This window comes from Pollicipes pollicipes, unplaced genomic scaffold, assembly GCF_011947565.3.
Source record: "Pollicipes pollicipes isolate AB1234 unplaced genomic scaffold, Ppol_2.1 Scaffold_4219;HRSCAF=4965_pilon_pilon_pilon, whole genome shotgun sequence".
NCBI lineage: Eukaryota > Metazoa > Arthropoda > Thecostraca > Pollicipedomorpha > Pollicipedidae > Pollicipes > Pollicipes pollicipes.
This window is the reverse complement of record NW_023596448.1, coordinates 13,314,686-13,340,215: the sequence shown is the minus strand read 5'-3', so window position 1 is coordinate 13,340,215 and position 25,530 is coordinate 13,314,686. Positions and strand designations below refer to the sequence as shown.

The following is a 25,530-nucleotide window of genomic DNA, read 5'->3' as shown; positions in this document are numbered from 1 at the left end:
ACGCGGCCTTCCCCCAACGTACACCAACGAGTGGGGCTTCGCTCTGCATTTGGTCCCTTTCCCTCTCAAAGTACAAGCTGAGTGGGGCGACTGTTTCCCCAACTGAAAAGAAAACTCTACTACCGGAAAATGGCAATGTTATCAGGCGGTATCGCTGGCAGCACTCGCCAACTTATGTGGCATGGTGGTAAGTAGCGTAATCTGCTAGCTTTAACTCAGTCCTATACTACACCTTCCCCGGGAGCCCATTATTGTAACGAGAATGATGGTTTTGGACAGGTAAAACGGCGGTCGACAGTATGAGCGACAATTTCAGGTTTCATTTCAAGCCAGCTGTTCGTATCGGGGAGGGGGGGGGGGGGCACCCACGTGGGAAATACATTGGCCCGTGCTGTGCCTCTCCCCTAGCAGGTGCGGAGACCTGGGCTTCAGCGACAAACAGGAAAAGAGAAAGCCCAAAAAACATACCACATCACATTGCTCACAGTAGCATGCCAAAACTCTGGGGGCGGGGGATATGGTGAAGATGAGGGGGCAGAATGTTGAAGCCTAGAAACGACAGTGCGCTTGTAAGTAACGGAAGCCACCTCAGGACTTGAGGGCTATGAGTCTATACCGCAACTCAGAAGAGACAACAAAGACAGTCGAGAGTCAAGCGTTTGTTCGTACAAACTACTGAGCCCTACCGGCAGTTCACTTGAGGATCGCGAAGACCGGGTCTCGCCACCCTCAGTGGAGAAATAGCCGACGGGAAGCATTCGGTAGGGCAGACTGCTGTTGCCAGATGGATCTGGCAGCAGTGACACCACCGTGTAATTGCCTTCTGCGTCACCGTTATCATCCATGTGAACCTGCAATGCCGAAAACATTCTGAATCAGCAGTGAATGCATGCAATCGATTGAAAATATCATTCATTGTCAGACAATCTATCACGTAAAACACCAATCTGTCTTAAATGCCCTCAGTTGTTAGAACGGCTGCCTTCCGGTCCATCTACCCGTGGCGGGGTGGGTTCGAGTTACTTATGCGCTCGCTAGTTGCCCTTGACAGATATGGCCTGCGGCCGGTGGTAGCGGCCGCGATAAAGGTCAGATGGCGTCAGAGGTCAGGACGGAGCGTGCCAAGCATTGCAGCGCGTTGCACTTTCACCACCAAATTAATCCGCTGACCTGGAAATGCGCGATCTGATGGTAGGAGCGAGAGCTCACACAATAAGCACTGCTTAGCGTGAGCTCTGAACCCAGAAAGACGCACGGGAGCCTGACCATTCCTACCGGGTTCGACACCACCCTACGGGAGCCTGACCTGAGCCAGATTCGACACCGCCACCCCGGGAGCTTGACCATTCCTGCCGGGTTCGACACCACCCCACGGGAGCCTGACCTGAGCCAGGTTCGACACCGCCACCCCGGGAGCTTGACCATTCCTGCCGGGTTCGACACCACCCCACGGGAGCCTGACCTTTTCTGCCAGGTTCGACACTGCCACCCCGGAAGCTTTACCATTCCTGCCGGGTTCGACACCGCCCCACGGTAGATTGACCATTTCTGCCAGGCTCACACCACCCCACGGGAGCTTGACCATTCCTGCCGGGCTCCACACCGCCCCACGGGAGCCTGACCTTTTCTGCCAGGTTCGACACCGCCACACGGGAGTCTGACCTTTTTCCGCTGGATTTGACGCCACGCCAGCTTTCACGGTCTCCTGGATCTTGTACAGCACCGTTTGGTATCGTCAAACAGCGTGCACACCACTCCAGAGTGGACATTTACCTCGGAAGTTTACCATAGGCTAGGCTTGAGCCTGCCCAATAGCAGCATTCACACAAAGTCAGGTTGAAGGAGCAGAGCCGGAGCTGTAGCCGCCCGACCTTTCAGTTCGCTACGCCATAATCTGGCAATCCTTTTATTTCCGCTCCACGACACCTACACCAAAACGCACTGCCTCCCTTTTGCAGCTATTTCCAGTCGGCTGATGGAGTCATTATTAATCCCACTGCTGGCGTCGGCCCCGTCACAACCGATAACGGTTTCCGCAGCCACCGCCAGAGTCCAAATAACAGTCGGAGTCTGTTTGCGCGGTGTGCAGAATTACGCTCATTCAATACACCCGCTGCTGCTGGCAGTCACGTGATATGTTCCACGCAGGGTACACGCGAGCGGCGTCCTTCCTGGCTCGCACTCCGACGATTTACAGCTGTTTTAGTTCGACGGCCAATTTTATTTAGCTTTCCCGTCCCGTTTGCAGCAACCACAGTTTTTTACTACAGCAGCTAATGCGTCGGCCACTGGACAGCGACCAACAGCTAATGACGCATTGCGGACCGACTTGTGCCGTGATGTAATCAATCGATGACACCTCCACCCCACACCGAGTTCGGTTGCGAGAGCTTCAAATGCCCATCCATACCTTCATGCAGATACAACAACCAAACACCCCTGGACCTAGACGACTGTGATGTGGCCTGTTCAGATGCGAATTATACTGCCAACGGTTCATGATGTCACCTTTGATCGCTACAGTGCGATCAATAGCCACTTATCGCAGCCGCTTCAGAAAATGTTCAGTGTTATTGCCACGTCTCGGCGACCGCAAAATTGTTGCCTCCCTCCATTGCATGCTCACTTGAGGCTCATGCTGGCCTTCACATAGAGTGGTATGCAACGCCCGTTACCAGCGACAGGCCCGATGAACTGATCCGTTTATGATGCTCGGCGTTATTCTTAAAAATGATCCGTTCAGTGCTCTCTTCGACACGGATCTGCTAATGATGACTGCGGTGGTTCACCCCGTGCCCACTAGCACTAGTTGGGTACGTACGAGCGTGTGAGACTTCATTCAGCAATCCGGTATATTCGATACCATCGATCTCATATAACCATCCAAAGGAAGCCCGAACAACGCATGCTAACGCCCCCTGGGTCCCAGATAAGGGTTAACGATCACGGCCCGCCTGTCCGCGAGATGCATCCGCAATTACGTGTTGAAACAGCCAATACTTTGCGGACAATGGCACATCCCAATGTGTACCGCTAATGAGGGGTTCCCTACAGCACCGTATGATCAATGCAAACCACCTCGGCTTTATTCTTAAAAACAAGCCGTTATGACGCCAGCTCTTTTTTCAGCACTCGATTGGTTACTACAAATCACCCTTGGTTTTTGCCCTGTGTCTCGAGGCGAGATCGATGTTTGCCAGCTTATCACGCGCTCGGGTGGGGGTCAAATTGATCCGCCGAAGGTTTTTCCAGATTTTTTTCCAAACAACCCAGCGCAGCCATGCCAAATTTTGCATAGCTGTAGATAATTGAATCGCGGATCGTTTGGGATAAAAAATGTAGATGTACCTTGTAAGGTCGCGGACCTATGACAGGTCAAAGTTAGGCTATGGTGTCAGCGAATGCAATTTCTAGGGAATCCTTCAATCTGATCCAACAACGGGGTGTTAGACGAAACCAAACATATCTGAGATGCTTTCTCACGCAACACAACAGTTGAATGATCAGATTGTATCGAGCTAAGGTCAGGTATGAATGTCACACCGAGGTCAAAACCAACCTGTTTTGTTACTTTAGGACTTGCTGTATGGGATAGTTTTTAGTGCTCATTTCGAATTTATTAGTGGCAGGAACCGCATTATGCACCATCCCTGGACTTCTTAGAGGTCAGAATAGGTCAATAACCTAAAATGACCCAGGTCAACATTTTGTTTTAGGAACATACTGTCTAGCGTAATCCTTGTCGTTTAGTCAAATGCAAATCTCAAAGCAATCTGACATTATTTTTGTCTCATTGACCTTCAAAAGGTCAAACAAGGTCACTGACTTCAAATGAGCATGTGATCTTTTGCTTAGAAACGGTTATCTAGGTTCTGGGGGCACTTTGGAGATCAACCTGGAACTTGAACTCGTTTGACTTTTTTGACCCGGAGGTCATGACCTAGGAATCTGAATATTTGACCTAAGTGAGTTCACACATAGGTCAACATACCCCGCAAATTTGGTGTCTTTAGCTCTCTTAGTTCCCGAGATCTCGGGGTGGGGTGGGGGTCAAATTGACCACCGCCCACCCGAACGGAGGGTATCTCTAGTCGGCCACCCGGGCGCGTGTCAACAGTCACAGTGACGAATCTAGGATTTCTCCTGGAGAAGGTCGAATCGGGTCATATGGTGCACATTCATTCCAGGGGACACTTATCGTCGTTATAGCGGGCCGTGTTGTGAGGTCCGGCGACATTTTTGGAATAGGGATTTTACATTTCGATGCATCAGGTGTATTTTTTGGTGTTTTAAAAGCCCCACAAAGCCATGTCCGGAAGTGTAGAGGGGGGGGGGGGCGCCACTTCTTTGGGAGGGTAAATGGCCTCAAAGGAAACGCTTTGCCCGTCCCGATAGCTTATTTGAAAAGGGCGCCTGGAGTGCGTTCGAGTCGCTTTGGGCGTTCGCTAGTTGCCTTTGACAGATATGACGCGCGCCCTGTGGCAGCGGTCGCGCTGAAGGTTAGGCTATGTTGAACGTTAGGCAATGATGGGAATGACCGTGGGAGCATACTCACGTTAAAATTCCAACGCTACAAAACTGCCGTTAACCCGGTATTGTACGATCAGGCGTTAGGGGTCAAGGCTCACACAAGCGCTGCTTGGCGTGATCTCCGGTCCCACAAATCCATCCGTTTAAAATGTTCGGATTGCACCTTAAAATCTGCATCTTCGCTGCGCCACTGAACTGACATGCAAATAATATGAAATAAAACGTGTTTCGCCTCAATTTTATAGGGAAATGTTGCCGCACGTCAAATAATTTTATTCCCGCCAGCTATCATCACATAAGATATTGTTAGTTGTTCGGTGAATTTGCGAGGAACATTGTTGACATAGATAAGACAGCAGTAATAGCCTTATTCCTCCGACAAAGACCAGGGGAATGGATCAATATATTGGTTACATCTTTTTAAACGACCTATTTCTCCATTTTCCTGGTTTCCGAGGAGCAAGGCTATTACTGCTGTCTTGTCTGTATAAAATAGTGATAAATTTGTCACCAGTAAGACATCTAAAACTACCTTTTCAATAGCGCGGAAGGCCATATCTTATGGTTTGTTTGCCGGAGGATTGGCATTCAATCTCACAGGCACGAAATGCCACCGGGCACCTCCGAAGACGCGTCTTGATGGTGTACGCGTTAGTACTTCCCCTAACCAACGCACCATGTAGCCTCGCAGTGACATGAAGTTGTGTCCACGGATCCTCTGGAGGACAGCGGTGCCGTTCCTGGGGTCACCACCGGCTGCGAGCACCTCGGTCAGCGCCCTTGCGTACAGCAACACCGCGTCGTAGGCGTGCGCCGCAGCCACCGGCACCTGGCAGTCACGAGGTCACGAGGTCAACGGCCAGAGGACAGAGATGAGGCAGCCTCAGGTGCGAGAGGGGAAACTTGGAATTGCCCGGTTTCTGTACCTTTCTCGAAAATTTCCGAAGCGTTCTAAAGAAAAGCATGTGCTGAATCGCGCGATTCGATAAATCCAAAGAAATCGAAGCAGCATTTGTGGAAAATTATGCAACGCATGTTCAAACATTCGTTGTATTAGGTCACTGCGGTAACATTTCCACCTAAAATAAAGTGAAAGAGAGGTTCCAACGATGACTTTGAACGCTGGCGTACATTTTTTGTCATACCTTGCCACAGATCCAAACATGAGAGCATTGCGGGTCCGGTCACTTCCTGAGGCCACTATAATATATATATGTATATATATATATATATATATTATATATATATATATATATATATATATATATATGTGTGTGTGTGTGTGTGTGTGTGTGTGTGTGTGTGTGTGTGTAATATATAAATGCATACATAAAAACTGGCACCCCTGAGTACCCAGAAACACCCCAGTTGTGCCATGACCCCTGAGGGCTGATATAGCCAATGATAATGCAGTCACCGGTACTCCATAAGAGGGGCGTGACGGGCGTCTCATTCTCTTAAAGCATATAAACAAATAGTTTGGGGGTGTGCAGCTTGGACAAAGTGGAATGTAAGGACTCGACCCAAGTTTTCGGTTTGCATATTTAGAAAGCTTTAGCGTTCAACCTTTGAGGCGAGGAACTGAAATCTGTATCCATATTTCCCAATGGTACATATATAAAAGGTCCGAAGGCCTCCCTAACCCTGTTTGAGAAATTGCTTTGACATTTTTTTTATTCTTGATGAAGTTGGACGGGCCAGTGCAACAACTGTCTTCCCTCATTTTACGCAACATGACGCATCACAGTTTACATCAGTCGATGTTCTCCAGTCGCTATCCGATTAAGTGTTCCAACAGCTATTTATCCCGTTTCTTCATCGTCGCAGCCTGCTCAGTTTTTTAGATGGTAAACAGGGTCTAAAAATTTGTGTTTTAAATCCCATTATATATATATATATATATATTCATTGATGTAAACAAATATGGTAACAACGAAGTCAGGACCATGCCCAGCAAAACCCTTTGACCAAACACTGAGGGAGCCAAGAGGCTCATCATAGCCAAGAACATGCATGGACGCAGATGAACTAAACTTACCACACAATCAAGGTTTGCAGCATTGGCACTGACACCACGGGCTGCCACTAGTTTGAACGTAGCCATCTCCACACAAGCCCATCAGCACCAGCCATACTTCAGAAGCCACAGGCCAACAGCGCAACCGCAAGCATGCACATACTTACCGCCCACCCATCCTGTCACTTGGTTTCCTTGCCCCTCCCCCCCCCCCCCCCCCACCCTCCTTCCCTCCCTCCCGCAACGGTTCAGCTGTCGTCATTGTTCTTCAGTACCGACTGCGTGCCTGCCGGTATTTGCGAACACGTGCGAGATACCTTCATCGAGCGGAAAATGCTGTGATGAATCGGCACGCCGAACGGCTCCTCCGTGGACGCGTTCTTTATCTGATCCATGATTTGCCTGCAGACAGTGCGCTGGGTAAGCACAGGCATGGGCCGAACAGCGTATGGAACAATATGCACCGTTGCTTGCCGCAGGCTGCATGACAGGCTTGTGGTGCGCTCATCGCTGAGGACTATGCCGCTATATATATATGTATATATACATATCACATTATGTTAGGCATAGTACAATATGGTTCATCCGGCAGTCCCGTGGAAAGGTGCAAAACATTAAACAAAACAAATGATCAAACCATGTTAACACACTGTTGGCTACAGCTCACACAGCAAAAGCAATTATGACGGCAACAATAAAGAGCGCAGTTTACAGGCTGTCCTGAATATCCTCCACAGCCGGATGGCCGCCTCAGACGCACACGTGGCCACAGCCAGCGCGTGCAGCTTTGGTCGCGGCACCCACTTGTAGTTGCTGTTGGTCGGGTGGCTGGGCGATAGCTTCAGCACGCTGCGCCACGGCTCGTAAATGTTTCGGAGCGCCTCGGCGTCTAGCTGATCCGGCACCCGCAGCGGGTTGGCGTACCCTGCAACATGCAACACGCTGGTCGTCGTGCCCTGCAAACGGTCGGACGGCCCAGCCACACACCTGTCGGGGAACAGATAGCACGCACCAGCCGGGCAGCGCCCAGTCAGTGGGTACTTATTATTTGCGCAATCTTCACTTGACACTTCTCGGTGAATACCATGGCCGAAGAGCAGAATATTGTTAGAACAGGATGATGGGTGGATACATGGCGAATAAAGAATAGTGATCAGGTGGGCCGGTAACGGCACTGTGGCATCGAATAAAAGGATTTCGAATCATCTGAATCGGCAGGCATATTGGAAAAGTTAGCCGTCGTCCATGCTCCGGTAACAAACTCCCAGTGCTCTCGTGGAAACTTTTGGCTAACGACCGCTCTCAACAGTCGATCCTGCGCCCCCTGAAAAGCTGGCTCGTCTCGTTGGGGCAAGCACGTCGCTAACGTATACCAGGTATAAAATGTATGCTCAACCTACGTGCCATGGAATACATTCCAAACATAATGGTGCCAAATGTGGCACATATACTCGATGTGAACCATACCAACTGTGAAATATGTGCCAAATGTGAACCATATCAAATATGACCCATACGTGAAACATGCACCAGATGTGAAAACTGCACAAAATACCACGTCGTTGCCCCATCTGAAGTTTGGAGGGCGACTGATAAGGACTTGTCGTTGCCTGACAACATGACGGGAATCGTAACACAACCGTTCCGAAAGAAGATCGACGCGACCGCCAACTGCTGTTTTTTTTAGGATATCTCTCCGGCATGTCGTGCAGTCGCGCACACATTTCGCTGGCATATGTGGCCTCCATTGAACATCTTTTACACCAAAAACGCGTCCGTACCTTTTCTGGTTTCGGAACAGCGACAGTTTTTGGGGAGCATTGCACGGCGACCTGCGGCGGCGCCGGCAGGCGGGCGATGCCGCGGTGCGCGTGCGGTGGGCCGACACTATTACGTTAAATGTAGTGTTCCACATTTGTATGGTGTTTTTAACTGATATAGCCGTGGCGACGACCTTTTCATGCGACTCACGGCCGTGCTATTTTTAAGACCTGGAGCCATCTGGTTCATGAGCTAGAAGGCTGCAAGGATGTGGGAGAGTGATTTTGGCAAAGTATTTCAAGGGCAATTTAGCATTCATGATGTAATAACGTCATTCGAAACCCGCCATTTAGTACCCTATGCGACGATAAAGGCCGAGAAAATATGACGATCGAGTCGTACATATCTGCCGCTTGTGAGCACAACTTCCAAATATAACGCCAACCAACTGGCTCTCAATAAATATTGTGGAAGGCACGATGACGTGGTGAAAAAAATGACGCATCGAGAATCATCTTTACAAAGCAGAGAAACTGTGTTGTCTCACGCAGTTTTTTCGTCTTAGAATTATACCAAAAGCCATAAGTGAGTTTGCTTTATGACATCTGATGCTTGCTTCAATATCTTTAAATGTGAAATGTGAAATTAAATATCCCATTTAAAGGGAGTGTTAACCATTTGAAGATATTGGAGTATGCATCAGATACCATGGAACAAGCTCACTTGTAACTATTGGCATACTTTTAGGACGGAAAGACTGCTCTCGACGGCACGACACCTCTGTTCAGTAAACATACTTTTAAATACTTCATTGTTTGTTTATGTAATCGTACGTTACAACACATCTGTTGAGGGCCAATTGCAGGCTGTTTAATCTGAAAACTGCGTTCACTAACTCCACATGTGAACGAATCAGTAATTACATTTTTATTGGCCTTCTTTCCCGCATGTCCAATGGAATAACATAATTCGAGTGACGTTACTATGGTGCCATGAATACTGTGACCTCGAAAATGTCTCCCCGAAATACCATGCACACCTTCGTAGGTATGCAGCTCGGAAACTAGAGCAGCTTGGGTCTTAAGAAAGGCAGGGCTGTTGACTGCTCCGGATGATTTTCAAGGTGGCTATTTCAGCCCAAAGACCCATGGAAAAGTACAAGACGCCCTTAAATGTAGCGATACATCATGAATATATGGTCAAGGCAGATAAAATACACATCATTGTGCTCAGAACCAGCAACGCATATACCTGTTTAAGTTTTGTGTCGCTATATGGTACAGACTAGTATGCACGAGATTGCAAAACTGAAAAGTGCGTTTTTCGGGACAACTTGACCTTTAACGTGGCATAGATGGATCATGTTTTGACCCAGCAAACTAAAACGTATTACAAATTGAGAGACCTATTCCAGACCAATCCACTGGTATTTTTCGCCAAGCCTTATCTTTCTAAGTCTGGGAACAGCATGGTGGTCGCATCGACCTCCCCCCCCCCCCCCCATCAATCGGCGTTATGGAAAACGAACAAACAAGGTGGTGGTTAAGAATGGCGGCTCCACATTCTCGCGACCTCCAGGGCACTGGCAGCCGTTTTAATTTACGTGACGTCATTGGAATGGACTGTCCACCGCCGCCGTTGCACTAGGGAAGTTGACATGCGCATCAGGAATGTGGCCGAATCACCAGCTGTGGGACGTGTGCAGATGGAGCACTCGGCAGCAACTGCTACCGTCACTTCGTCGGAGGTTTCTTCGCGGTGGCCAAACGCCAGCGTTGGGGCTCAGTCAGACGGGGAAGTGATCGCTCCCGAGCGGGCGGCTAACAGCATCCCAAGAAACCATGTAAAAATGTACAGCGTTGGTGTGCAGATCGAGAGCTCTCCGGCAGAAGTCTTGTCCGACGACAATGAAATATGGGTGAAACGTCCTGTGTTTAAAATGTGCGGTCTGCTCTTGTTGACGAGATGTTTATATCCGCTTCCCCTGCTGTTCGTAAGATCATAACCCCACGTCACGTTATACGAGTTAAAAAAGGGCAAGGACCAAGAACGGAGGTTGCAGCTGGTCGAAGGCCGTCGCTGATGAGGAACGATGTAAGTCTTCCGTTCGAAACAAGTACATGGAGCAGAAAGACGACTTGATAAAACCCAGGTCAACGGCGTAACTCCCAGGTCAACAGATAACGCCCGGTGACATTAAACAAGCGTCTCTTTTCCTCCGTTTCCTCAGAAAAAGCTAGAGAGGATCTCGATTGGGGGGGGGGGGGGAGAGGGGCGGCTGGCGAGGGATCCCCGCGGCGCCAGAAGCGGACGTAGCGCCCGCACGCCCCGTGGCAGCCGCGGGATGGCCTGCTACCTTTTTCCACGGGTGGAGGCGGTGAGTTTTACCTCTAGAGCCAATACATAAGTGATCATTTTATAGAATTGCCAAAAGTCATGTTTTAACAAAGATCTAGATCGTACGTCAGCGCCTGACCGACATCAGGCGACGCAACTGTGCACCTCACGGTGGAGGTACGAGCAGCACACTACCTCGTTTCAGCGGAGCACTCTTTGTACCTGCGCCGACCGCCCCCAAATGAGAAACCTTCTCTGACTTTGATACTGATGCCTTTATTTTCAGCAAGAAGCACCCGACGCTTCCTAAAGGACGCCGGGTGGTCATCGCCAAAGTTAGAATATATCGGTTACTCAGCGGGGTAATCTCGCGACTGGTGCTCTGGGGAGGAGCGTCTGGAACATTGACGGCCTCCCTGACACCTGTCGGTAATGTGTCCAAAGTTTCTGGCATCGTAAGCAGCGAACCGGAGTTGAAATTAAAGCCTTTCTGAGATAAAGTGATAGTCCACTTGGACCTCTGCAGCAGAGTAAGGGCGTTAAAACTCGGTATGATGGGATATTTGTCAATGTGCCGGCCAGTCTCCCTTCTCCTGATGCGTCTGTCAGAAGTCACCCCATGTCTCCCCTGTCCTTCCACGACGTTTTCCTCAGGCACCCCTCGCAAATCCCAGCACATCACAACACGATTCGATGTCTTTGTTGTTTATTTGTAGGTTGTTTTTTTGGTGGAGCTCTGTCGTGTGGCCATGCTGACGATGTCCTGGTCTTGCGGTAGGTCAGCTCCTCGGCAGCTAGCAATCGTTTGGCGTCTGTGTCGCAGGAAAATGGACCTCGATGAAACCATCACACCTCCGCACCTCCTGAGGCCTACCAAATTTCGAAAACGTCTGCTCACGCTAAAAGTGTTCACGCTGATCGGTAACGGCTTCCCAACGGTTTCTAGTTTAGAGCGCTGAATCGTCAGGTATTTGGGCAGCGGTAGGTCAGCTCGAAGTGGAAGCTACGCGGAAGGACGATTCTCGGAAGATGTTCGACAAACATTGCCGTTCCTAGCCCGGTGTCCAGTGTAGGCAGTGGTGTTCACGCTGGAGGAGAGCCCCCAAATCGCCTCGTGCGACCGCCTTAGACCTGAAACCTAGACCCGCCTGATTCGCCTAGTTAGTGACCCGTTCTAGACAAAAGGTCAATGGGTCCATTTTACCTCAGAGACTGCTTGGCTTTTAGAAGGTCATGGCTACCAAAAGCCTACGAGGCTGTTTGACTTCTTAACTTGAATAGCTTTATGGCTGACGCTAGGCGGTACGTTTCCAAGACCAGCGGGTACTTCAAGGTTGTTTTTGGTCACTATTACCTTTAAAAAGTCCAAAGAAGATGTCTGTTGCGGTCCCCGTTATCAGCACATTTGAAATGAGCATGAGAACCCATCCCGTAAAGCAAGCTCTCCAGTAAAAAATAAATTTGTTTTGACCTCAGTCTGACCTTCACAACCCACCCTAGATCAATTTAATTTGCCAGTATCTCGAATTCAATTGTTGCTTCCCAGATAGACTATTTCAGAAATGTACGGCTTCGTCTAGAACTCTAATGTCACATCAGATTGAACGGTTCCCTAGAAATTGCCTTCGCTGACAGCCACGATCTGACCTTGACCTGTCATAAGTTGGTGAGTTTACAAGGTGCATCCAATTTTTTGACCAAAAGATTCGCTTTGCGATCGCCTACAGCTTTACAAAAACGGGCACGGCTATGCTCCACCGCTCGAAAAGCATTATGTGAATATCCTCGGAGGTCAAATTGACCTCTTACCAGAGCGCGTGCATAAGAAATCTGAGTCACGGAACACTGAATTTGAGGCTACTCACCAGATGCTTGCTCTTAAGGGATCTACCACGGGAAAGTGCAGACATCGGTCTCTAATCCTCGCATCAGCCAATGCTCATCATGCTGACAATGGCCACCTCGTTTACACCAGCTCGTTATCATATCAACTCCGACAGTTAGCAGGCTATACCTGATTTGCTTGACAATACGCCCATTGTTTATACAGTGTGCATCCGCCCGACTAGCTACGCAGTTTTCAACCTTACTTTTTCCGCAGTTCCCAGGGTGTTGGACGGTCGAGCAGCTTACAGCCAGCCCAGACAGTCTGTTCGCTGTCAGATATCTTACAATGCCCGTCGATTGCATATAGGGCCGTACCCGTTTCGCGACGTACCACATCACATGTGGCAAATGTCATTGCAGGACGCAAATTGGGCGATATTGCATGCCCAGAGGTATGACAGTAGATGGTTAAATAATCTGCAACTGATTTCGTTGGAAATAACGATTCGTTCATTGGTTCGGGCTTTCCCTGTAGTTGAATTTGTTTGGAAAAAAACGGAGCTGTGCAACATGAAGCAAATTCTGGTGAACTATGTGCTGGTGTGCGCCATTACTATGCCCTTTGCCCACATTAATGGTTAAATTATAACGCTGAACCAAACTTTCTTCTTTGCTGAGCACACAAGTTAATATAGAGGTACGATCTATCCCAAACTTCCCATTCCGTCAGAGCCCCTGGTACCGCCCACACGGGCCGTCCACCACACTGAAGGAAAGTGATGAGCGCCTACATGACTTACGTTAATAGCAGGTTCAGTGACGCTCGACGACACCCTTCAACGACTGTTTCAACGAGGAACTGAAAACCGCTCAGAATCCCGGGCGAAGGCCAACCGTCCCTTGGGAGTATTTTGTGATCAGCTCATACTGCTGTGCTGGAAGAGGCAGACGCCGTCGAAGGGAAGGCAAGAGCCGTCCGGGGGCTGGAGGACTGCAGGGGCTGAGCTGCATCTGCAGAAGCTGAGCTGCATCTGCAGGAGCTAGGCTTGGGCTGCAGGAGCGCTCCGCCAAAGGTCCCGTCTAGAACGTGATTGGAGCTGGCCAGCCCTGACCTTCGAGGCATAATTAAGGATCGTGGGCGGAAGAACAGGTGGTAACGTCTCTGGTTCCCACTTCTCATGTAGGGTAACTTGGTGATTCACGCATGGAATACATACTAGAACACTCTAAGGATTGAATTTGCAGGATCTGGTCCAGTCCAGTCCGGCTAGCCCAGATCCAATCCGCCTGCCAATCCGCTTTTCTGAGATTTATGAGTCCAACTCGGACGGGTCCGCCTTACCAAACAAACACATTATTAAACGAGTCCGCGCGAATTCGCTTCCACATAAATAACTTTTTAAAATTTCATTAGAAAATTTGGCTGATCACAGCTCTCACACTGAAAGAATTTGTTGAGTTCCATTGGATAGAAAATGTGCAATAAGCTGCCGTAAACCAGTGGGAGGTGAAATACCTAGCACAGCTTGTTACCTGTAAGAAATGCATTTTTTCATTCAGATCAAAACAAACAAGGCCTATCATATTATTACTGGAATCAAATTTATGTTGGCCAACAATTCAGAAGTGCAACAACAGCAGGCACCAAAAATGCTCCTGGTTTCAATATCCTGGAGGAATGACGACATTATCCAATGTTTTCGGGCACCAGGCCAGGTGCCGCCCATGTCACTAGACAGTTTCAGCGGCACCCAGTTATCAAGTCCACGACGACGCTTATCTAGTACGCCTTCTGAATGACTAGAACGGCTATTTCACCTCATGTGTGATACTTTGTATGTGTATCCTTTCCCGGGCACACGTAGTACTGAAACAGCCTCGACTGCGAGCATGATTTCCTGCTTTTTTTCCTGCTATAATACCGGCTGCGTTAACATTATAGTCCACGCGTGCGATTGTCCACCGCCTGCGGTACCTGCTCTTTCATTCACCAGATTGACACAATTGCATCATTTTCGAGCCATATTGCTAACATGCCAGATGCTACCAAATATCCTTGTTCTTGCTCATACCGGAAAAAATACGAAGGTTTTTATTCGTAATCGTGCATGGCACAGCTGCATCAAAACGCGTTTACGCAGTCAAAGGCAAATTCGTTCATACATATTGGTAATAAAACGTAACTTTGAATACGTTGTTTTATTTTTAACGCGCTTGGAGAGCTACTATGAATGCTTTATAATTTCGTGCAGCATTTTTGTCAAAGTATGTAACATCTTTCGTGGGCTAGGTGCCCAGTACACAGATACAGCATACTCCCATATGCGCCAAACGTAGTGCGAGTGTTACATACTTGTCCCAAATACTCCCACATCTGTCATGACCGCTGGCACTTCGACATCTCATACACATGCTAGCTATTTGCCAAGGGCTCTGGTGATGTCACAAGCTTACCAAATCTTACCAAACCTTCGTTTAGATATGAAGGGTAACAAAAACTAGTCTCGATTGGAAGACCACTGTGAAAATCAGGTGATGGAGCCCTTTTAAACCTAGATGTTAACTTATACCTTGAGTGAATGACCAGGTCGAGAAAAACTATTTTGCCGATGGGGTTAACCTTCCTAACTTGTTCAGCGAGGGGTTTGTATTTACAAAAAATCTAATTCGCTTGCTACCCAACAAAACATGCACCTTCTCATCTGCGACAGAAGTAAAACCCCGTATGTAATTTTTGGCCAGTTTGCGTTGTTGTCATCTGATTCGTCTTTTCATGCTGAATTTGGTCATTTAAACAAAACACGAGCTGGGAAAATTGCAACTAATGGCTTAAATGTCCAAATTCAGCATGAGTAGACGAATCAGATGACATGGAAAACGCAAAGTGGCCAGCGCTGAACATATGGGGCTTTATCTTTGGACAACAGTTTTGTTTTTTCAACTCTTAAATGCAGTATCACCTGGGGTTAGATGTGATTGCTGACAAGATAAGGAGGAATGATGGCCATCTTATGATGCGATAGGTTGTTGGATCATTAAATATTTGAGTTGCCTTGGAAGGAATGGGAGCTGTAGTTTTCCATCGCAACATGTATCAATATCACTCAGCCATCTTGATTTGCCACTGTGATCTGTTCACCAAAAAATGTGGTCGTGGAATATTTTGCTCTGTTATGTTCTGGGTAGCCTGTTTGTGCATTGCTGGAATTGAAAGTACTGTCTTGTGTTGGTATAAGAACTCTTTTCTGAGCTGATGTCTTCCTTGAGCGTTTGAGTTGCCATTTAGTGATAATTTTCATGTGATTGTTTTTCAATCAATTTAGTCAGTGTTCAATCAATTTAATCCGTGTCATTTGGAGTGATTGGTTCACTACAAGAGCAACAACCTTTGCCCAACAAATCCTCTGATCCCATCCCACTCAACCAAACTACCCAAAACAAAGCAACAATTAAGTTTGTGTCGTAAAACATGATGAGTGCAGCTTCATCACTAAGACCGCTCACAGTTGTGTTAGCTATCACGGACGGTTTCATGGCGCTGGCCGTCGGCATCCCCGCCGTAGCGCCCATACACGCTCCGCGTCCGGTCCGTCCGACCGCAGAAGTCGGGACGGCTGTGTTGAGCCGCGCAGTCGCCCTCCGACGGGACCGCCTGTCACAGTGTCAATTTGGCACGTGTCCCACTGACCCCACGCAGCGAACGACCTCTGGACCCCGGGGAACGCCCTGGGCGATCGCCTCGCGCCGAAGCGTCAGCTGGTGACCTGCAGGTCAGTCGAACGAAGCCGATAAAATCGAAGCCAAGGATAAACGAGGCCTAGGCGGACTGAGCTGGATCGAACTGGGTCCAGCAGGAGGCTGATGTAGTTTCAGTAGGGCGGAACGATGGTTACGGGAGAACTGCCACGCTCTCGAATGGGTCTGGGGGTTAATTTGATCTCCCCTAAATGTTTTTTCTTCTTCTAGAAATAACCTCTAAAGAGTGAGACAAAGCGATGCCCGCTTGAAGAGCGGTAGCTAAGTGCATTACCGATCTTGTAGAGCAAATAATAAGATATAACTTTCGAGGTCGCCGACCTGTAGCGGGTCAAAATCAGGCCCCAAATATCCACCGAAGTAATCTTAGGGAATCTTGCAATCCAATGCCACATTTAAGATGCAGACGGGGTTATACAAACCTGATTTGTTTGATTGGATAATCAGGCGATTTAAATTAGGATTGAATTTAATAACATTGACCTTGGATCAGGTATGAAGTTAGATCAAGCTCAAAGCTAAACAACATCTTTAATGAACATGACATTGTCTTATCCAGTGGTTTTAACGTTTGTTTTGAATTTCATGGCAAAACTGAGTTTTGCTTTTGTTCACTTAACGAAGATCAGGGCCAGTTGAAGGAGGGAAAGTCTTAAACAGCTTTGATCAATCTTCGGCTTTCAGGAACTCGCCGGCTAGTTGGTTCTTGACGTTAGCTTGAAGTTCAAAGGTCTAAATGATCATTTTTGGATTTTTAAAAATATTTTTTTTCTTCCAAAAGCCGGATTATATAACTGACCCGGAATTCCCCCAAATAACTTCTCGTTTAGGACTGGTATATAGGTTGAAGGTGACTGCGTGAGGAAGCCGTGAACCCTTTGAACACGGGCCTCGGCTTTGCCCCTGTTTAACAATATTTGACCCAAACGACACGACCTAGTGACAAATTATTTGCCCCGTATGCACCAGATCTTTTTGACTAGTAGCTGCATACAAGTCTTCACTGTCTGCGAACTATGAGAAAATCAGCCGAAATCTAGGTCATATCAAGACAAACTTTAAATCTTTGAAAGATACAGATAATGGAAGGTGATATAGTGAAAAAGAAAGCCCTTATGCTCCACTGCGTAAGTAAATAATGGCTTGCTCAACCAGCGTTATTCTGCGAATATGAAAGTAACGAAGACGAGATAGGGTGACATTTCATTTTTGACTAGGACCCGGCAGGTCAACAATGTCATACAGCCCAAAAATGACTCAGGTCATAAACGAGACTATCGTCAATTTCTGTTATTTTGTTTTCGCTCATCGGCAGTAGAATGGACGCCATTCTCCCCGCTCCACCCTCCGGGGACATTGGGTCCGTCGTTCAAGCACTGGATGAATCTATGATTAATGCTTAGCCACGCCGAATGCAATGTCAATGTTGAAAGCAGCCGCTGTAAGTTTGTCAAAATGGGCCTGTTTTAGCCAGCCTCCGGCGTCATCCATAATACTAAGACGAACGAAAACGTAGCCCAATTCCTCTGATTCAAGGCTTTGAGTTCAAGATGATCACGCGCTTCCGTTCGGTTGACTGTTGAGGATATCAACGTTGGACTGTTATTTCAGTTCATGACGTTTGGCCTAATGTTACAAACAGTGCTATGATGAGCATGGCTGGCAGCCAGCCTGAGTCAAAGTTTGAGTGCGGTATGACTTAGCTGTAACTAAGGCAGGCCAAAACTGCAGACAGAGCGGGCCAAACAGAAAGAAAACAGGGTACTGAAGTCTCACCAAAACTATCGTACCTAACCAAGACTAAAACTGGACTCCAACAGACCGCACTGCTCACCATACCACATAAAAGCCAGAGCCATCGCATCGTCAATCGAAAGGAAATTGCAACAGTGAACTGGACCACGTCATATCATACGAGACTAACTGTAGTATCACGTTGGACATACCTGGCATAACAGAGTAAAGCATGGCTTACACCAAACTAGACGAACGACTGCAGCGGCCGGGAAAAGTCTATCCCAAAGTGCTAGATCGAACTGAACCACTTGTTACACCGAAATGAAACAAACTGTCGCACCAGACTACATCACGCTGGCAGCAAACCAGACTAAAGCGCCTTTTCATGTTGACCAAACTATGTAAAGCCATTGCACCAAGCTGGAGCGTGCTGCCTCATCAAGTTGGTTGGAAATGCAACGGCAGTTAGGAATGGAAAGCAGAGTTCGCCGAATCAACTTAACTACACTTGCTGTGTCGTTATGTAGCATTATGGCCCAGCTGCAATAAGCAGGCGGGGCCATTGCAGGCGACTAGAACCGTTGCATGAATGTAAACGATCAGTGAAGAGCGAGCAAGGTTGTGTTCGTCGCCTAAGTGCCACTGGGCTTCCTGAATATGTGAAAGCCTGCGGGTTATTGGAGGGAAGGAAACAGCAAACAACCGCCTCTGCCTCACGTTGGCTTGCTGAAAGTCAGACGCCTGCGAGGATCTATAATCCTTGCTCCAGGCGTATGTTGTTCCGTGGAGGTCTTAAGCCCATACTCAAGACAAGACCGCTGTTTCGAGAAAATGAAACGCTTGCTGAGGATATTCGGCAGTTTCAAGATCGATTCCACTTCAGGCATGCACGCCGTTTCGGAGAGATGAAATCCGTTATCAACGCATGACGCGGTTTCAAAGTCAATTATTGGTCAATGCATATACGTAGGTTCAAGGAGCTACAATCCTTTTCCGCTGAAGGCAAGCACAAAGCGTGACCAGTCATATGTAGCGTGTTCGCCAGTCAGTGGCTGGGCGGACAGCACTGCCGACACCGATACCGGAATCAGACGGTGCGCCTCTCGCCGCAGTGACGGCACTGCCGACACCGATATCGAAATGAGACGGCGCGCCGCACGCCGCAGTGACAGCAGTGTCGACACCGATACTGAGATGAGACGGCGCGCCGCCCGCCGCAGTGACAGCACTGCCGACACCGATACTGAGATGAGACGGCGCGCCGCCCGCCGCAGTGACAGCACTGCCGACACCGATACTGAGATGAGACGGCGCGCCGCCCGCCGCAGTGACAGACAGCACTGCCGACACCGATACTGAGATGAGACGGCGCGCCGCCCGCCGCAGTGACAGACAGCACTGCCGACACCATTACCGGATGCCCGACGGTCAACCAGCAGAGACCAGTACCATCACCGGTGCCCCGAGGTCAAACAGAGAGGCTGCAGTGTCCTTCCTACTTAACCGTATTTTTGTAGAATAATTAATTATCTTTGACCTGAGACGGACCAAGTGAAGTGTCCTTCGAGTCAATTTGTCAACGGGAGCACAAAGATACATATTTCATGTGTTTTTCAGAGCTTAAACAGATGGAGCACAACATACCTGTTTGGAGCCATTTTTACTCTGATTTTACCCTGACTGATGCCCCCAAGGATTACAAGGTAATGGAGGCAGGCATTCTTTCTGAGGATGGAGAAAACTGTTTTTGGTTGGCTTAAGGGGCTCGTAATGCGGGTAAAAATCTAGGGATAATTTCGTAAACTTAACTAAAATCTGACGACATTGTTATGCCCGACACGTTATAAGCCAGTGGATTTGAAACAAACAAGACAATGGTTAAAAGTGGTGGGACAAGCCCATACTTAACACACGTCATTTCCACCCAAAGGCGAGTCAGTTGATGAAATAGTACACTGCAAGTCTTTGTCGTAATTTGGCTACAGTTTTGCAAACCACTTACCTTCCATTCTCAGAGGAAATGTTTCATATGTGAATGGGGTTTTGAAGTGTGATAGCGATTTTAAAGATCAGACAATGCAGCTCACAGATATGACCGGTTTAAGACCCTGTTTGAGCCTCACGCCCGCAAACCTGCCAGACTTTTTCGTGCAGACTATTTCAGCGTCACACGAATACCGTCTCACCTTTGGCCATGTAGTGACCGAGGTCAACAAAAATATGATCATCGAATTATTATTGCTTGGCTATGTCAGCACGATTCATGGCATGACATGACGTGAGTTGGCCTTCAACCAATGTAATGTGTGGAAGAAAAGTTTCGAGCACGAATTACGTTTTGTGGTACTTAATACAGGAATTTGGGCAGTGGTACGGGTTATGACGGAAGTAAGACTGGATATGCAATGACTTCAGAATAGCACCATGACCGAGCATGCAAAGCGCAATCGCTTGCGCTTAAAAGCAACTCAATATTTATCAGTGAGGTTATTTCTTCATGTATGATGCTTGCTTCAGTACCTTTATATGTGTAACATTCCTTTTACCTACGAAGAGGTTTTCATAAACAAAACCTACAGTTTCTTGGCTTGCGTTTATTTCACTCTCCCCAGCTTTTGAGCGTAACCTTACACCCACACGACGATAAAGCTAGACATCTAACACCCTACGTTGGCAGGTTACTTGATACATATCAATCGATTGAGCCCTTAAAGCAGCAAACACTGTATCTAACGCCCCCCGGTCATACATTACGCCCATATCAATAGTCTTCCGCCATGCGATGCATGATGTGGCGAGTGGTGCCGAGAGTGTGGTTAAAAGCTGTGTGTCTGGGAAACCAGAGCTACAAGGTTCGATTCACCGCCGTGCCCGCCCTTTCTGCCAGGGGGAGAGGCAGGCAACACCACATAGCCTCAGCAGTTGAGCACGTCGTGAAGCCCTAATGGCGACGACGTATAACGTGACAGCTAGCCCATAATTCCCTCACCTCTCAACCAGCTTCAATGACAGAAGCCAACCCAACCTAATCACATCACAACTCACTCTCTTGGGCTTAATCACGAGCACAATGACGCCCACCACCCTGAAGTTTCTCGCAGCAAACTTATCCGCCGTAATTCCGCGGCATAGTTAAGCCATCGGCACATCTCATCGACGGCGCCATCACTGCTCCACGAGCGACCGACAAGCCAAGGCAGCGGGCCTGTCCACGAGGAAGGGGGTCATCCCTCTCCTTGAGGTACCAACGCGCCGCGGTCGTTATCCTTGGTTGCTTGAGTTTCGCAGTGCAAACATTTTCATTTCGAAGTGAGGACTCACTTCGAGATTATGTACTCTTGTGTCACCTATCCGCAGACTTGCAATATGACCTAGCTAAAGCAATTGACAAAAGCGATTCGATATCATTCTCATTCGATCGGCGTCTACGCCAGGGCGCTCGTGATGGCCCGAAATTCCCGCGTGATGACCCCAAATTCCCGCGTGATAACCTCACATTCGCGTGTGGTGACATTACATTCGAGTCTGTGGCGCACGTGATGACTTCACATGCGCGTGTGACGGCACATGTGATGGCGCGTGTGATAATCTCACATTCACCCTGCCAACCCCGACCTCCGTTCTATTATAACGAGGCGATTATATCGATCTAACGGCCTCTCCGCCATGCAAAATCTCACGCCAAACCACACCTAAAGAACGGTGGGATCGAACCGCCGATCGGTCTCGCCTTCCCGTCTATAATATACCCTGTTTACATGGGCAGTCGAGGGTAATTTCAATCAAGATCGGAACGGATCATGCGATGTTAAACCTCTCGCCGAGGTGCGTTTACATGGGCGATACATGCTATACGTCGAATTAATGGTCGGTAGTTCGATCCCGCTTAGTTCGAATCAAGGAGCGGATTATGGGCGAAAACTGCGCTTTTGAGGCGACCTGAACAAAAAAAAAAATGGCGGCACTCTGCGTATGGATGGCGAATGTCAAGGGCCGTAGTGGGCGCGAGACGGCTTTGAGAGCGAGGAGGAAGATGGACTCCGTTGGAAAAACGATCTGTGCGGGACTCCTAGGCTTAATAGCCACAGCACAAGCCATAACATTTAAAACACAAAATTTGTATAGTCGGCGCTGCCAAATCTTCCCCATAGCTAGTGTTATATGAAAATGTTCCTAGTGGACTTAAGACGTGTCAATACTGTGCATCGAAAGGAGCACGATCACAGAAATTTGCCCAAAACAGGAAAAACTGACTCACGGATATTGCAGCATATATTTCTGCTAGAATCAGTTTCTTTGGTCACAGGTATGCCATCAAGAATGACAAGGAAGTGAACTGGTAAATAAAACTATAAGCCACTCAATGGCAATGGCAGAGATGACGTTAAAGTAACTTGCATCAGGCCATCCATGCATGACAATAGCTCCAAAAAGTGCAAGCAAGGGCACTGCTTTCGATCCTGCAATGTAGATCATGGCTTGCTGTTCTGACTGGCATCATTTAGGATGACATTTAAGACACACCTGGTGCCTGTGACACCTGAATATTTGCTGCCATGCAAGGGCTAGCAAGAAATCAGCATTTTCTTGTATTGGCCAATGGCACTCACACACTAACCACACTCTGATCAGATGGGCCACACAGCATCATGTCATGTGCTTTGCCCAGCCCAGGAAGCATATCACCTACTCCCACACTAATGCATTTATGAGCAGCTTGCAGCAATGAGCTAAGCTACAGAAATGACTCCTGAATGCTGCACAGTTAGAGGCAAAAATTATGCAGTTATTGTTGCGTTTCTCCGTCCAAGGCAGCATCAATACCTGAGGGCAGCATTGTCATTCAGACTTGGCATGGACTGGCAAGTCAGAATGTCGCTATTTGCTTTCTTGACATACCAGGGTTGAAATACTGCTTTGATATCCTTGTAGTCAACAGCATTGGCTGATATGGACTGATGGCTAGGTGGCACAAACAGCTGTGTTTGCACAGTCCAAAGATCATAACATGTGAACCAGCCCGAGAGCTGTGTCATGACGGAAGCAATCTTAGCTCAAAACTCATAACAAATTATTCATTATGACAGCAGCTTTATTACCTGCCTCATGGAAAGACACCCATCAGAAAAAAACACCAAGGTAACATATCTACTCGCCAGTATACAAGCAGGTAATGATATGCACCACAGACATGTTCTCCGTGCAGCATGTGCCTTTGTGCTAGGTGTTACTTAATGTATGTACCGTTTTCTTCCACAACACTGCTGACGCCTGCTGTCTGCATAAATCAAGCGCCTAGCAAGCTTAAATTACGTGAGCATTTCTGTGCTGCTTGCCACTTCAGGCCCTCAATAAGTGGAGTGCTTGAAGTAGCATGGGGTCAGCTTCGCCTTCTATCCCTTTTTTCCACGTTGGACCTGGATCGTCTTGAGCAGTAGCCAAAAACCCGTGGAAAAGCGGCGACATTAAACAAACCTGCAGTGGCCTTGAACAGAACCTTCCAGCTGGAGGGTGAGCGGTATTGGAGGTAGGATGGAGCAGCTGGAAGGTGAGCGGTATTGGAGGTGGGATGGAGCAGCTGGAAGGTGAGCGGTATTGGAGGTGGGATGGAGCAGCTGGAAGGTGAGCGGTGTGGGAGGTGGGATGGCGCAGCTGGAAAGTGAGCGGTATTGGAGGTGGGATGGAGCTGCTGGAAGGTGAGCTGTATTGGAGGTGGGATGGAGCAGCTGGAAGGTGAGCGGTATTGGAGGTAGGATGGAGCAGCTGGAAGGTGAGTGGTATTGGAGGTAAGATGGAGCAGCTGGAAAGTGAGCGGTATGTCAGGTGGGATGGAGCAGCTGGAGAGTGAGCGGTATATCAGGTGGGATGGAGCAGCTGGAGGGTGAGCGGTATGACAGGTGGGATGGAGCAGCTGGAGGGTAAGCGGTATGACAGGTGGGATAGGGTAGCTGGAGGATGAGCGGTATGACAACACGTCACCAGCGGGAATATGACTGCACGCACGGCATAAGCCTTAATCAAATGCTTGCGTGTGCTATGAGTGAGCATTGCTAGTGTCATTTCATAAACATTGCGAGTTCCAGCAATCTGCTGGTGTATCATGGGTTTTAACTTCATTCTTGTCAATTTCATTCTTTTCATGCCTCGACCCTTTCTATAAAATGTGGGGTATGCCCTCACAAAACAAACCAAGCCTTTTAACTGCACTTAGTTGTTATTTAAGGCCCTCAGAAAACAAACCTCGGAGCTGCATACATTTACTATGGGAGAACTAAATCATGGATGTCCTAACATTGTACCAGCATCGTGAATGCTCCGTAAAAACTAGGTAAACACCAATGTACTCACAACTCATTAGCACTTATCAATCACGGACCACTTCACTGACATGCTTACCTCCTAGTTACCTCTTTCCACTCCACGTGACCTTTGTTTATTCACACGAACCTATCACACATACAAGGCCAGTGAGCGTTTTGGGATCACTTGATTAAATGCACTTGGAACTACACTAGAACACGTTTTGACCATGCATCAGTCCGGGACCCACATTTCACCGTACATCACTCAAAAACCTGTGTTTTGTCCCCTGCTTACCAATCCAAAACTTACATTTGACTTTTTGCTACCTCGAATGCACGTGCCTCAACACATATCACTCTGGGATCCACAGCTTAGTATACATTACCCCGATCTTACTATACATTCCTATACATTACCCCCGACCACCACCACCTCGAAATCTCTCGTTGACCACGCACAGCTCCAGGACATACACTTGATCATGTGCCACTATGGGAGACATAGTATCTGACCACTTGATGTTTCGATATTATGTTCGTTTAGGTACCACGCAAGGACCTCGTGCACATTTGAGTGTGCAGTGTTTCGATACCTTCCTCTGGACCATGCATTACACCAGGACCTGCATCAGATCGTGTACCATTCCGAAGTCTACCTTTGACCATGTACTCCACCAAGACCTACACCTGCTCGTGTACCACTCCGAGACCTACCCCTAACCATATATCACACGTGGACCTATATCTGACCGTGTACAACTCCGGACCTACCTTTGACCATGTACCACTCTGGGTTGACGTCTGGATCGTAGATCTCCTCATCGACCGCGATGATAGCGTACTTTCCCGTCTCCAGGTAGCCCGAGGCGTACATGTGCTGCACGAAGTCGACCAGGAGAATGTGCTCTCCCACAAACACGTACACTGCAACACACTTTTGTCAAAACACAGCAAACCCCGCCACATATGTGTCGAAGGTGTATGTGTCGAATGTGTCGAAGGTGTATGTGTCGAAGGTGTATGTGTCGAAGGTGTATGTGTCGAAGGTGTATGTGTCGAAGGTGTATGTGTCGAAGGTGTATGTGTCGAAGGTGTATGTGTCGAGGGTGTTTTGACTATGATAAACATATACTCCGGGGTGATAATCGCTCAGTTTTTGCGTGATGAGATTTGAAAGACGCAGTATGATCATAAGCATAAATATCGTATCACAAATAATGGTGCCGGGGAAAGTGTTTTAACTTGGCTCTCGTTGTAAGTGTG

At 48.1% G+C, this 25,530-nt stretch overlaps 1 protein-coding gene across 1 annotated transcript in view; it reads right to left on the bottom strand.

Moving 5' to 3' along the window:
* Window positions 1-25,530, bottom strand: part of LOC119095840 (guanylate cyclase 32E) — a 165,072-nt gene that overhangs the window by 52,360 nt on the left and 87,182 nt on the right. Inside the window, exons 11-15 of the mRNA XM_037218692.1 lie at window positions 25,039-25,191; window positions 7,352-7,472; window positions 6,865-6,949; window positions 5,207-5,359; window positions 687-851 (exon numbers count right to left, since the gene is read on the bottom strand). Coding sequence (XP_037074587.1) covers window positions 687-851; window positions 5,207-5,359; window positions 6,865-6,949; window positions 7,352-7,472; window positions 25,039-25,191 — 677 coding nt within the window. The remainder of the gene's footprint in view (window positions 1-686; window positions 852-5,206; window positions 5,360-6,864; window positions 6,950-7,351; window positions 7,473-25,038; window positions 25,192-25,530) is intronic.